The sequence below is a fragment of the Cervus elaphus genome, chromosome X, assembly GCF_910594005.1.
Source record: "Cervus elaphus chromosome X, mCerEla1.1, whole genome shotgun sequence".
In the NCBI taxonomy this organism is placed as follows: Eukaryota; Metazoa; Chordata; class Mammalia; order Artiodactyla; family Cervidae; genus Cervus; species Cervus elaphus.
In genome coordinates, this window is record NC_057848.1 from 76,446,271 (window position 1) to 76,460,738 (window position 14,468).

Consider the following 14,468-nt stretch of genomic DNA (forward strand, 5'->3'; position numbering starts at 1 on the left):
CCCAACCGAGCCTCTGCCTTTGGGGAGTACTCGAGAACCTGAACCTGAGTGGCTTAGACCTGGGAAGTGCACACAACCCAGGGCCCGCTTCAGACAGTTCCCGGCAGAGCAACCTAGAGCCTGAGAAGGGTAGGCCATGAAAGCACACACGCCGTGAGCAGGGCAAACCCAGTGCAGCTGAGACACTGCGAGCGCTCCCCACACACGCCAGTGAGATTTGTTTGCAGTGATCCTCCCTCCCCACAGCATAACTGAACAAGTGAGCCTAAACAAGAGACCACCTTCACCCCCTTGAGTCAGGGCAGGCAGAAATTAGACACTGAAGAGACCAGCAAACAGAAGAAGCTAAAATAAACAGAGGGAACCACTCTGGAAGTGACAGGTGCCACAGATTAAAACCCTGTAGTTAGCACCGACTACATTGGAAGGGGCCTATAGGTCTTGAGAAGTATAAGCCCGATCAAGGAACTACCTGAAACTGAACTGACCTCACACTGTCCACAACAGCTCCAGAGAAAGTCCTAGATATATTTTTACTGTTATCATTTTTAATTTTTTTTATTTTTAAGTCCTCTATTACTTCTTTAATTTTCATTTTTATAATCAACTATTACCTTGCAAAAAAAAGACCCTATTTTTAAAGCAAACTTCATATATATATTTTATAATTTTTGTGACTTTGTTTTTTTTTAATATTGTATTTTTGAGAGTCTAACCTCTACTATAGATTTTTATTCTTTGCTATTTGGTATTTGTTATCAACTTTGTACCTTTAAGGACCCAATCTTCAGTACCAATTTTTACTTGGGAGTGTGATTACTGGCTTGATTGCTCTCTCCCCCATTTGACTCCTTTTTCTCCACCAGGTCGCCTCTATCTCCCCCCTCCCCCTTTTCTTCTCTACCCAACTCTGTGAATCTCTTTGTGTGTTCCGGGCTGTGGAGAACACTTAGGGAAACGATTACTGACTGGATCTGTCTCTCTCCTCTCGATTCCCCCTTTTCTCCTCCTGGTCACCTCTGTCTCCTTCCTCCCTCTTCTCTTCTCTGTGTAACTCCATGAACATCTCTGAGGGGTCCAGACTGTGGAGAGCACATAGGAAACTGATTACTGGTTAGCTTGCTCTCTCCACTTTTGATTCCCCCTCTCCTCCTGGTCACTGTATCTCCCTCCTCCCTCTTCTTTTCTCCATGTAACTCTGTGAACCTCTCCGGGTGTCCCTCACTGTGGAGAAACTCTTCATCATTATCCTAGATTTTTATCATTGGTGCTGTATAGATGGAGAAGTCTTGAGGCTACTGTAAGAATAAGACGGAAATCCAGAGGCAGGAGGCTTAAGTTCAAAACGTGAGAACACCAGAGAACTCCTGACTCCAGGGAACATTAATTGATAAGAGCTCATCCATACCTCCATGGATGAGCCTCCATACCTACACTGAAACCAGGCACCACCCAAGAGCCAGCAAGTTCCAGAGCAAGACATACCACGCAAATTCTCCACCAACACAGGAACATAGCCCTGAGCTTCAATATACAGGCTGCCCAAAGTCACACCAAACCCACTGACATCTCAAAACTCACTACTGGACATTTCTTGCAATCCAGAGAGAAGAAATCCAGCTCCACCCACCAGAAAACTTACACAAACTTCCCTAAACAGAAAACCTTGACAAGGCACCCGTCCAACCCCACCCACAGCAAGGAACCTCCAAAATAAAGAGGAACCACAAACTGCAAGAATACGGAAAGGCCACCCCAAACACAGCAATATAAACAAGATGAAAAGGCAGAGAAATACCCAGCAGGTAAAGAAACAGGATAAATGCCCACCAAACTAAACAAAAGAGGAAGAGATAGGGAATCTACCTGATAAAGAATTCAGAATAATGATAGTGAAAATGATCCTAAATCTTGAAATCAAATTGGAATTACGGATAAATAGCCTGGAGACAAGGATCGAGAAGATGCAAGAAAGGTTTAACAAAGACCTAGGAGAAATAAAAAAGAGTCAATAAATAATGAATAATGCAATAAATGAGATCAAAAACACTCTGGAGGGAACCAAGAGGAGAATAACGGAGGCAGAAGATAGGATAAGTGAGGTAGAAGATAGAATGGTAGAAAAATGAAGCAGAGAGGAGAAAAGAAATGAGGACAACCTCAGAGACCTCTGGGACAATGTTAAACACCCCAACATTCTAATCATAGGAGTCCCAAAAGAAGAAGACAAAAAGAAAGACCATGAGAAAATACTTGAGGAGATAATAGTTGAAAACTTCCCAAAATGGGGAAGGAAATATTCACCCAAGTCCAAGAAACAAGAAAGATTTCATATCCTATAGGCCATCTTCTTTTAATATTAGGCATTAATTAGAAATTAATAACAAAGTTTTACATTTGAAAATTAGAAAACACACTAAAAATTTTCCAAGAAACAAAGAAGAAATCATAATCTTTGTTTCCAAGAAACAAAGAAACAAAGAAGAAATCATAAATGATATTAGAAAATACTTAGAACTGAACAGTGAACTTACAAAATGAAATTTTGTATTCAACACTTCATATGAAATGACATCTAATTAATATTGCATGAATTTTTCTGCTGTTGTATTAGTTTCTGCTGTACAACAAAGTAAATCAGCTATATATCTATATCTATATCTATCTATCTATCTATCTATCCCCTCCCTCTCTGACCTCCCTCCCAACAAAGACCCAGCACAGTCAAATAAATAAAGAAATAAAATCTTTTAAACATCATTATCAAGTTTTATTCTTCCAGAGAATGTAAAGTTGTCCTCATAAGTAGAAAAACCTGTTAATTTAATTAGACATTTTAACAGATTAAGAGAAAAAAAATCACACAATCATCCTAATAGGAGACAAAAGAGAAGTTGAAAAATGTTCAATTAAACACATACTTTTTAGAAAATTAGAACTAGAACAGAGTGCATATTTGTCATATTCATCATTGCCCATAGTCATTTGTTTGGCCTTTCTAGGATATCTTATAGAAATTCCCATATTATAAGTTCTGCCTTCCTAAATTGAGCCAAAACTCAAAATTCCCAGCTTTTCTAATGTCCTAGTTTTCACCAAGCACAAATGCCACAAGAAACTTCAATTCAGAAGTTGCAGCATGAGAAAACAGGATCTACATGGAGTTTCTACTTTTGCTAATCCATGTGGTAACAAGTATCTTGTCTTTAGTGGTACACATTGGCCACTAAACACATAAAAATATGCTTGACCTCAAAGTTCATCAGAAAAATGCAAATAATATCAATTAGATGTCATTTCATATACATCAGAATGTCTAAAACAAAGTGCAACAATATGAATCATTACCAAAAGTGCAGAGAAATGGAGCTCATACACTTCTAGTGGGATAAGAAATTGGTACAACCCCATCACAAGAGTTATTTGGCCCTATCAGAAAAAAGTGAAATGTTTGCAAACCCTGCAAATCAGAAATGTTATCTGTAGGTACACAACCCTACAGAAACTCAAATGTGTTCACAAAAAGATGTGTACAAGAATATTTGTTTTTAATAGCAAAATACCATTGTTTTTAAAGGCAAAAAGCTGGAAACAGTCTAAATGCACATTGACTTGATAAGTGAACGTATTAATATGAATAAATATTCATATGCTTTAAAAGTCTATAGCAGTAAAATGAACTAGGTTAAGAGCGTCAAAAAGAATAATTTTCAGTACAGTAAAAGATATGTTGTAAAATGATAAACAAGCTATGACACATTTTAATTATTATAAATGAAAACATGAAAACCACTATTATTTTATTTATTATGATATTGCTATTTCATGTGATATATACAGAGTTGGACCATAAAGAAGGCTGAGCACTGAAGAATTGGTGCTTTCAAACTGTGGTGCTGGAGAAGACTCAAGGAGATCAAACCAGTCAACCCTAAAGTAAATCAACCCTGAATATTCATTGGAAGAACTAGTGTTGAAGCTCCAATACTTTGGGCACCTGATGCAAAGAGCCAACTCTTTGGAAAAGACCCTGATTCTGGGAAAGAGAAGGGGGCGGCAAAAGATGAGATGGTTAGATAGTATCACTAACTCAATGGACAGGAATTTGAACAGACTCCAGGTGATAGTGGAGGACAGAGGAGCCTGGTGTGCTGTAGTCCATGGGGTTGCAAAGAGTTGGACACAATTTAGCAACTGAACAACAAATATATCCTCAGTTTTAGGTCTAGAGTATGCATTGGAATGGCCAAAAAAAAAAAGCAAATTAATGGTTATTATTATCTCCAAGGAGGAAGGGAAGGAGAGAAATAGAATCAGGAGGATACACAGGGGTTTTATTTATATCTTTAAAGACTATATTTCTAATATGAAAAGAAATATAGGAAACATTTCAAGATTTAAAAAAGTTGTTGTTATTCAGTTGTGTCCGACACTTTGTGACCCCATGAACTGCAGAACGCCAGGCTTAAAAAAGCTGGGTGATGGTTATCCAGTTTTTTTATGTGTTATTCTCTACACAGTCAAAACTATTGGGGAAAATCACATAGTAATTATTTGCTCTATAAGTATCGCATGACCTTTGGCTAAAAGCAATTCAATTTTGACCTGACCATTCTAGAAATGCAATCAATTCCTTCCTTGCAAATTGAGCCTTTGTATACTCTCCAAGGATGATTGCCTCCAAATTGACAAATGAATTCTGTTGTTTTGTGAGGCATTTAAATCAAATCTTCCACATAATAAGCCCAAGTTTGCCTCCTGGGAAAGGTACTTAATACATTTCCTACACTGCTCAGAGATGAACAAAGCTCAAGGGGAAGAATTTCTGGCTTGGTGTTGAAGCTTGAATGTCTTCAACTCTCTAACACTGTGCTGTGTGTCAATGCAGGCTTCCAGAAAGGGTGTGCATGGCTGGATCAACTTTAGCAGGGTCTTGGGACCATTGAGTCCTCCCTTTACTCTTTGCCTCCTCTCTAGTCTCTATTTTGGAAAACCATAATCCACATGCCTCTTTCAGTTGTATTTAGCCTTTGAAATAGTCTTACTAGTATTGTTTATGTGTTCTGCCTGTCTACAAAAAAGTAGTCCAGGAGATTCATGATCATGGACTCCTAGGTAAAACACTACAGAAATGAACTCCTTTCTATGTTGCATCTGGGAATATGGTACACCATAGAATAAGAGGAAACTGACAGCTTAAGAGACTTTCAAAATGCTCCCCTTCACTCTATGCACGAGGACACCAGTAAGGGAGGACTTGAAGTGGACACAGCTACTTTTTTCCAGTGTTGGGGAAAGAAACAGGTCCAATAATTTCAAGCCCATTACCACAGGAAAAAAGTCCTTATGTGGACTTTCTTTTTACTTAACACCATTTTTTTCCCATGCAGTCTTTTGATATTTCGGTAACTCTGCATGACTTTCATAAACAGAAGTCCAACTAAAATGTATGTCACCTGAATCTGTTATAAAGAATTATGATTATAATATATCTTATGGGTCCTCATTTCCCATGCCTCCATTTTTTAAATAAATTAGTTAATTTTGGTTAAGCTAGATGGTTAGTTCTGTTAGTGTATTGTCTACTTTCATCATTACCTGGCTGTCCACTATATAGACTAGGAAGTTTCTCCCAGATTATTGAGGCATGATTGACAAATAAAAATCTCATATTTTGGTTATACGATGTGATTTTTAAAGGTCCATGACATGATGATTTAATATATACATTGTGAAATGATTACCACAATCAAATTAACATACCTATCACTTCACGTAGTCACTGTTTATGTATGTGCATGCATGTGTGTGTGTTGAGAACATTTAATAGCTACTCTCTTTAAAAATATTAGCTGTTGGAATGGGGTGGATGGTGGGAGGGAGGTCCAAGAGGGAGGGTACATATGTCTACCTATAGCTGATTCATGTCGATGTATGACAGAAACCAATACAATACTGTAAAGCAATTATCCTTCAATTAAAAATAAATAAATTTTAAAAAATTTAGCTGTTAACTTTATGCTTTCCTTTCCAATCATGCCCATATGAATACCCTACCATTGTTAAGCCAGCATCCCACTTTTTCTTCATTCTAATTCAGAGGATCTTGAGAGACCAGGGAAAACCACCATTGGTCAAGAACCACTGCTCACTGGTAAGGAATAGACAGATTCAATTTGCGAGACAAGTGGAAATGAAACTGTATTTTTCATTAAACATCCCTGTCATTGCCATCTCCACCATCTTTCCATATATTGATTGAGAAAATGGTCTAAAATATCCTAAAAATAGAAAATCATAGACAGTCACATGACTTCAGTTCATTCAAATTGCCATCATACCCCTTGTTCTCTTGCTTTTCTGGGAGACCATCAACCCAGGATTAATATTACTGCTGAAAAACTATGTATTGTGTGATCATCCAGCTTCATTTGCTACAAATGGTTAACACATGTTTTTATTCATAATGCTTGTAAAGTTCCCATTATAACCAGCTGCCAAATTCTGTCTTGTACTCTGCATTATTTCTTTCTTTCCCAGACTTTCCCATTAGAAACATCTACCACTCTTCAATTTTCATCTCTGTACAATTTTCTTTCATCATAGCTCCTTATTTTCATAGATGGAGAAGTCATCAAAACTTGTGCCCAAAGGTTAGAGTCATTCATTAATCATTGACTTACTAGTCTTGCTACTCAATAGCATCTCATGAAAAAAAAAAAAAAAAAGCTGCTTTCATTCTTTATTTGCAGGCCCTGCTACTAATATTTCATATCACCTCAGCAAACACAGATGAGTTGTGTCAGGTTCTGTGATGGGTGCAAGAGATAGAAATGTATTTGATATACAAGCAGCTCCTGCAGCTCAATTCCAGAAGAATAAACGACCCAATCAAAAAATGGGCCAAAGAACTAAACAGTCATTTCTCCAAAGAAGACATACAGATGGCTAACAAACACATGAAAAGATGCTCAGCATCACTCATTATCAGAGAAATGCAAATCAAAATCACAATGAGGTACCATCTCATGCCAGTCAGAATGGCTGCTATCCAAAAGTCTACAAGCAATAAATGCTGGAGAGGGTGTGGAGAAAAGGGAACCCTCTTACACTGTTGGTGGGAATGCAAACTAGTACAGCCACTATGGAGAACAGTGTGGAGATTCCTTAAAAAAAAAAAAACTGGAAATAGAACTGCCATGTGACCCAGCAATCCCACTGCTGGGCATACACACCAAAGAAACTAGATCTGAAAGCGACACATGTACCCCAGTGTTCATTGCAGCACTGTTCATAATAGCCAGGACATGGAGGCAACCTAGATGTCCATCGGTGGATGAATGGATAAGAAAGCTGTGGTACATATACACACTGTAATATCATGCAGCTATTAAAAAGAATACATTTGAATCGGTTCTAATGAGGTGGATGAAACTGGAGCCTATTATACAGAGTGAAGTAAGCCAGAAAGAAAAACACCAATACAGTATACTAATGTATATATATGGAATTTAGAAAGATGGTAACAATGTCCCTATATGCAAGACAGCAAAAGAGACACAGATGTATAGAACAGTCTTTTGGACTCTGTGGGAGAGGGTGAGGGTGGGATGTTCTGAGAGAACAGCATTGAAACATGTATATTATCATATGTGAAACAGATCACCAGTCTAGGTTCAATGCATGAGACAGGGTGCTCAGGGCTGGTGCACTGGGATGACCCAGAGGGATGGGATGGGAAGAGAGGTGGGAGGGGGGTTCAGGATGGGGAACACATGTATATCCATGGCTGATTCATGTCAATGTATGGCAAAAACCACTACAATATTGTAAAGTAATTAGACCCCAATTAAAATAAATAAATGAAAAAAAAATTAGATATAAACATAAATGATTGTCTTTTAATAGTATTTATATGTTGGGGTTAAGTTTGTTTTCCTCTACTTAAAAATAAAATTCTTGGTAAGTCTTTACTTCAAAAAAAATTAAAAGAAATATATTTGACATATGTTCTGCCTTTGAAGAACTTTCATCCAAGTGGAGGAACACAGTCATTATTTTCCCCTCAAATTTAATTTGTTCCATCTCATTCATTCTTAAATTTAACAAATAATGTCTGCCAACTGATGAACACCAAGTTAGGCACTGGTGGTACTGAGATCAACAAAATAGACATGACTCTTCATTGAGCTGCCAAACTCAGGCTCAATGTCTGTGGAGGGCAGTGTTTGACCAAGGAGCACAATGGCTACAAAGGGTTATGGCTGGTGCTGGTTCAGTGCTCAAACTGCCACCACAACTTTCCCCCTTTGTGAACAAAAGACTATCTCTATTTCCTTAGACAATTCTTAGGCACCAAAGCTCCCCGTTTGAGTGGAAGAAAGTCAAGAACCCAGCTAGCTAGCCCTAATTTTCATTTACTTTACCAAGTAGTCTGTGGGCTCAGAGGAGCTTGCTTTCTTGATTCAATTAACTGCTAAAGTCACACGACTATCTGATGTTTCATCCGAAGTCATCCCTGATCCTGCCACAATTGCCACAGTCTATTAAGTAGTACAGGAAGAAGAAAATTTTTAAAACACCAGAAATTTGTTTCCTAGCCAGATTGATCATAGCTATTCTGCCTTGTGATAGGATGGAAGTTCAGCTAAAATAACCTGAAATGTATTTGACCAAAGGTTGCTCTATCAGGAAAGGACCATTCTGTTATTTCTGCTTAATCATGGGCCAGTGCTGGGGACAAACAAGTGGAAGATGAAACTTCAGAAGATAAAACGTCTGGATTGCTTGAAGGGTCTCCAGAGCCCATGCACACCCATGTGTGCCTGCTTGGGTGGGAAAAGAGCAGGGAAACAAGCTGGTTTGGGCAGGGGCTATGTGAATATTTCTGTAGTATCTCAGAATTGGGGTATCTGTTTGTACGTGTGTGTCTGTGGAGTGCCTGGGGTGGTGTGTAAGCTGTTTTGTTTTTTTTTTAATTCTGCATAAACTTTCTTATTTTGCCTCAATGTATTAATGGATGTAGATTCATAAAAGAAAGTGAGTATGTGTATGTGTGTGTGCTCAAAGAGTAGCTACAGTTGCTTTCTTATGAAAATATTAATCAACCACTAATACCCAGCAATAAAAAAGAGAGCTGCACCTACCTGGAGAATTTGGTTATCCCCCTGTCTGGTCTCACAACCACTTATGACTTCCTCTCCTGAGAACTAACTTGTTTCTCCAGTTGACTCCTACACCTTGCCTGATTGAAGGAAGACCCAGGTAAAGACATGCCTAAACCACTTCTTAGCCCCCAGTCTTTTCCCCCTCGTAGTTCATCCTGTACAGACTGCCAGATGAATCATTCTAAAATAATGGCTCCACATTATCTGTAGGAAAAACTATCATGACACTACACAACCTTTTGTGTTTACCCAAAAGATCTAAATCAGCTAAGTAGTAGTCCCACTGAAGATAAAGAAAAATATCTATATAGTGAGCAGAGACATTTCATATTTTTTAACATATTTTTTCTGATTTTAAGACTTTAATTTTCAACCCAAAGTCACTCATTCAACAAAACTTTATGGAACATCTAATAATTTCAGACATTCTGAGCAGATACTAGCTTCTTTGTTTTGCATCATGATAATCTTTCAAAAATCTAATATTTGGAATCTGAAGTAGGTATTTATCAGGTCCTCCATTATGACAGGGTCTCATGTCTGAACTCTCCACTGCATTCTTTACTTTGGCAGCAAGGGAAAAAGGTAGGAGCAGGGGAAGTCCTCGTAGATGGCTCATGAATCATCCCCTTGCTAGTTCTGCTATAGTCATTGTTTAGTCACTCAGTCGTGTCCGACTCTTTGCAACCCCAAGGACTGAAGTCCACCAGGCTCCTCTGTCCATGGGATTCTCCAGGCAAGAAGACTGGAGTGGGTTGCCATTTCCTTCTCTAGGGGATTTTCCCGACCCAGAGATCGGACCTGCGTTCCCATTGGAAGGCGGATTCTTTACCACTGAGTCACCTGGGAAACCCAGTTCTGCTGTGCCCTGCCCTATTCCTTGAATCTGCTCTGAAGCTATCCTCCTCCTTACACCTACTCACTATAGAAGAACCAGTGTCTAGAAGTAGGTTTGACTCTTCCCCCAAATGGTTTGCATCGCTGTGGTCTGTCCACTTCCCTAATGAATGCTTGTTTGCAAGGAGTGGACTTTTTAAATGACACTACCAGTTGCTAGACTGAGAGTCCTCCACCATCTGCCCTTCTCATATGACCTATTTGTGCTAATTTGTGTGTGGTGGACCAAATATAAAGGGTGAGGGTCAGAGAAAGTTTAATTGAGAATAGGGAGCCAAGCTGAATTTTGAAAGACACATTGTAGAAAGAAGGGAATGGTACTCCTGATGCGGGGGTGGTATATGTTTGATATGTGAATAGGCGGGGAAAGCAGGGAAAAAGATGCATTTAGTTAAATGTAGGATGGTGAGGGTAGGGAATTACTCAGACAAGACTTCTCCTTATAATATAGCTCCAAGGCCCTGCCACAGGAAAAACCCAATTTGTTTACTTTGACTTGTTGCATAATCTTTCACTTTTACATTTGCAGAAACCATACTTACCATGTCAGTGTCTGACACAGGGCCAAAACTGGTCACATAGATGTCAGTCTTCACTTCAGTCACTGCATCTGGTTGAAAGAAAGTAGAAAAGCAGAGTGTTAGGAAAGCCTGTTGCCTTAGCTCACATAGAGTCCAGTGCTGTTCTCCAAAAGATAGCAAACTTACTACTTCTAAGAAAGGATATTTGGTAAAATCATAGGAAAACCCCTCAAAAAACTCTCATTTGTACTGTTTCTTCACAGAGAATGTGCTTAGTATAGGAACAAAGTCCATCCATTTAGATACCATTGACAGTAAGAGCAGAATCCCCAAACTTCAGAGCCCTTCGAGATCTCCAACATTCACACATGCTGGGATGTCACACTGGGATTATCCTGACCTGTAGTAGGTTACAAATGTTCCGGATATAGGATGATTGTACTGCCACTTCCCAGCCCACTTAAAGTAGAGAGAGGACATGTTTTGGTTTTGGTTATAGGAAGAAGAAATATGTGTCTCTTCCTTTGGAACAATTAATGTCCAATGCAAGACACTCCCTGCCATGGTAATCATGGGAACATATGTTTATATGGAGCTACTATAAGACTTAAACAGCCTGGAATGATGACCCAGAACTTGGAGGACAAGTGCCCTGGAGAGTTGCCTGGATCTCCAATAGATTTTGCATCAATGAGAAGTAAACTTCTGTGGGGTTAAGTGACTGAGATCTGGAGATGACTGATGGCCTCTGATACACTCTCTTTGCATTTTTCCATTGTAACTGTCTGTTTACTTGTCTGCCTTCCCACAAAACCCAAGAGCTCCTAAAGGGCAGTGTTCCTGTTTTGTTACCTCTGTGTACTCAGTTCATAGAAAAGGAGTCTGCTACTCAGAAAGTGCTCACTGAACATTTTTGGTATTAATGGATGAATCGTATCACATATATATTTGCCAAGTTGGAAAATGATACTCAGACAAGTGAAATGACTGCACCGCTAAGTTTCCCTTTTCCTCCTTCTGTCAGCCCCACTTACCTCATTGCAGCCAACCCACACCAACATACCTCAAACAGAGCACAGGGTAGCCTTCTTCAGCTTCGCAAAGTCAACGAGACCCTACCAAACACCTCATCATTACAGTTAACTCAAGCAAGGCTCACTCCAGTCCAGCATGAAAGTGAAAGTGTTAGTCACTCAGTCGTGTTTGACTCTTTGCAACCCCATGGACTGTAGCCCGCCAAGCTCCTCTGTCCATGGGATTCTCCAGGCAAGGATACTGCAGTGGGTTGCCATTTCCTTTTCCAGGGGATCTTCCCGACTGAGGGACTGAACTCAGGTCTCCCACATTGCAGGCAGGTTCTTTACTGTCTGAGCCACCTGAAGTTTCCTCCAGCCCAGCATACCTGACCCCAGCAGCGCATGCCAGTAGCACAGCTAATACACATAAAGCCCACATAGGACTTGATAATCAGGTTGGTTACTGCAGTAAGTGGCACTATTTTCTTAATTTTAAAATTTATATTTCCTTTTTTAATTGAACTATAGTTGATTTAAAATATTATGTTCGTCTTAAGGGTACAATATTGCAATTCAATATTTTATAGATTATACTCCATTTGAAGTTATTATAAAATATTGGTTATAGTCCCTGTGCTGTATATTACACTATTTCTTCTACCTCATGGAAAGGTAATGGACAAAGCAACTCCATTTATAGCATGTTTACTATATCCATCCAGCCCTGGGTCCTAGCCCAGATGTACTTTATATCTTGTTGACTTCCCATTTTCCAGAGCCATCCCTTAGGCTTAATACATTGTTCCCCTATACAGGCACATAGTGTACCCAAGGCTACTGCACGCATTCACAAACATTCCATTTTCAAAAGAGACTATGAGTATCATTTAATAATCATCAAAGATATAGTCAATTCACCAAAACACACAATTTACTTCCAAGCTTATTCAGCAAATAACATGTCTCAAACTAGAGTTGTATTTTAAGTATTTGGGCTTTCATTTAGAGCACAGTCTTCCCCCTATTTCTGTGCTTCAAGGACAAGAGACAATACTTCAGAATCAATGAGCTACCCCCTAAAGATTTGTCCCTTCAGATACACTGCCACATTCACTGGCTGTAGAAACATTGCCCTACCCCAAAGTACATAAAACACAATTAATTAATGGGAGAGATCACAATTACAGTTGAATCCAATATTCCAGGCAGGACATAGTTAGACACAGAAAAACTTTCTAAACCAATTTAATTGTAAAAGTGGGCTTCCCAGGTGGCTCAGTGGTAAAGAATCTGCCTATCAATGCAGGAGATGTAAGACGCCCGTTTGATCCCTGGGTTGGGGAGATCCCCTGGAGTAGGGCATGGCAACCAACTCTAGTATTCTTGCCTGGGAAATCCCATAGACAGAGGAGCCTGGTGGGCTACAGTCCATAGGGTCACAAAGAGTTGGACACAATTGAAGCAACTTAGCACACAAGATAGTTATGCAGATTAAAAACAGGCACTCACACTATAAAAGAAAAAGGAGAAGACAATCACTAGTGATAAAGTCAGGAGACTGGTCTAGTTCCAAGAGGACAGTGGAGTCACTGTAGGTAGAAAAGAAGAGTCTTGGGCTGGGATAGGAAGGCTTACATTCTGGATCTGGGCCTGACTTTCTGAATGCCTTAAGATCTTTTTTCCTTTTGACTTTTCTCTTTTACAGGAGGTTTGTAACCAAACACATTTGCATTTTCTCTCTGCTCTGACTAGGAACTCTGATAGTGCAAAAAGCATGTGACTAAAAGTGTCCAATGGTAGCAAAAGGCAAGTTTTTTCTGCTGCCCAAAGAAGGTACGAGGTCAGTATGATCAGGCCACCCAAGATGACTGTTCTCTTGCTCTCTGTACATCCCCCTGCTGGACCAGTCTCTGCTTCACCTACAGCCCAGTCCCATGACTGACCTTCCCTCTTAGTCATAGAGGCCGATCAGTAAATGCCTATGTACCCACTTCTGGCCTCAGTTAGTGACTAATCTTAAGATCTAATCTTAAGATCAAAACTATCTCCACTATGATGATTTATCACAGTGGCAGTGAGGGGTGCACCCCTCTACTGCTTTCCCTGGCAACTGATGAGCACCAACCTAACATCAGTTCCCCCCGTTACTGGTAACCTCCCTCCCACCCATTGATTGCTAAGAAGAGGCTGCTTTCCCAATGAATTAGGTCTCAGCCAAGCTTCAGAACTTTCTCTGACTTGGAAGCAGGGAAAGACTTGGGAAGTTTGGTCTATCTAGTACAGTGGACACAAATTCATTCTTTCTCTATTTCAGTCCCATTTTGAAAGGATCTGGTAGATAAGAGAATTAGGGGAAGTGATACTAAATGAAGGGGAGGTAAAGGAGGGGGGAAAAGAAAGAAAGAAAAAGAGAGGGGAGGGAGGAAGGTAATTAGAATCTGATTGGAGGGAAAAGCCGAATAGAAAGGATGAATAACAAGAGTGAGAAGAGGAAATTAAAACAGAGTTAGACAGCAAGAGATAGCAAGAGCTAACAGCACTAAAGAAAAACAAAGCAAGAGAAAAATGAAAAAGAGAAGTAATGCTCTTGTCACCAAAGAAGCCAGACATCTCTCAAGGAGTAGGGTATGAAGATAGGGATTGTCACTTGCATCATGGCAGCACAAGTGACGGAGGGCTCTGAATTTATGTTACCATCCTTAGATCTCTAGCCCTCTACTGTAAGACCAGGTAAACACATGGACATTTGACATTTCTTCAGTGTCCCATACAGGGACCACAAAGCCCCAATTACTAAATCCCATCTTTTGACTAGGAAATCTAGGTGCTTTGGAGCAGTATATGTGACAACACACAGAAGTACCCTG

General features: G+C 39.6%; 1 protein-coding gene across 3 annotated transcripts in view; it reads right to left on the reverse strand.

The window, feature by feature from the left end:
* The window catches only part of GABRA3 (gamma-aminobutyric acid type A receptor subunit alpha3), a 228,850-nt gene that overhangs the window by 80,259 nt on the left and 134,123 nt on the right, over positions 1-14,468 (reverse strand). For all 3 annotated transcript variants that reach the window (XM_043897578.1, XM_043897577.1, XM_043897579.1), the window contains exon 4: positions 10,607-10,674. In XM_043897578.1, the coding sequence (XP_043753513.1) occupies positions 10,607-10,674 (68 nt within the window). The remainder of the gene's footprint in view (positions 1-10,606; positions 10,675-14,468) is intronic.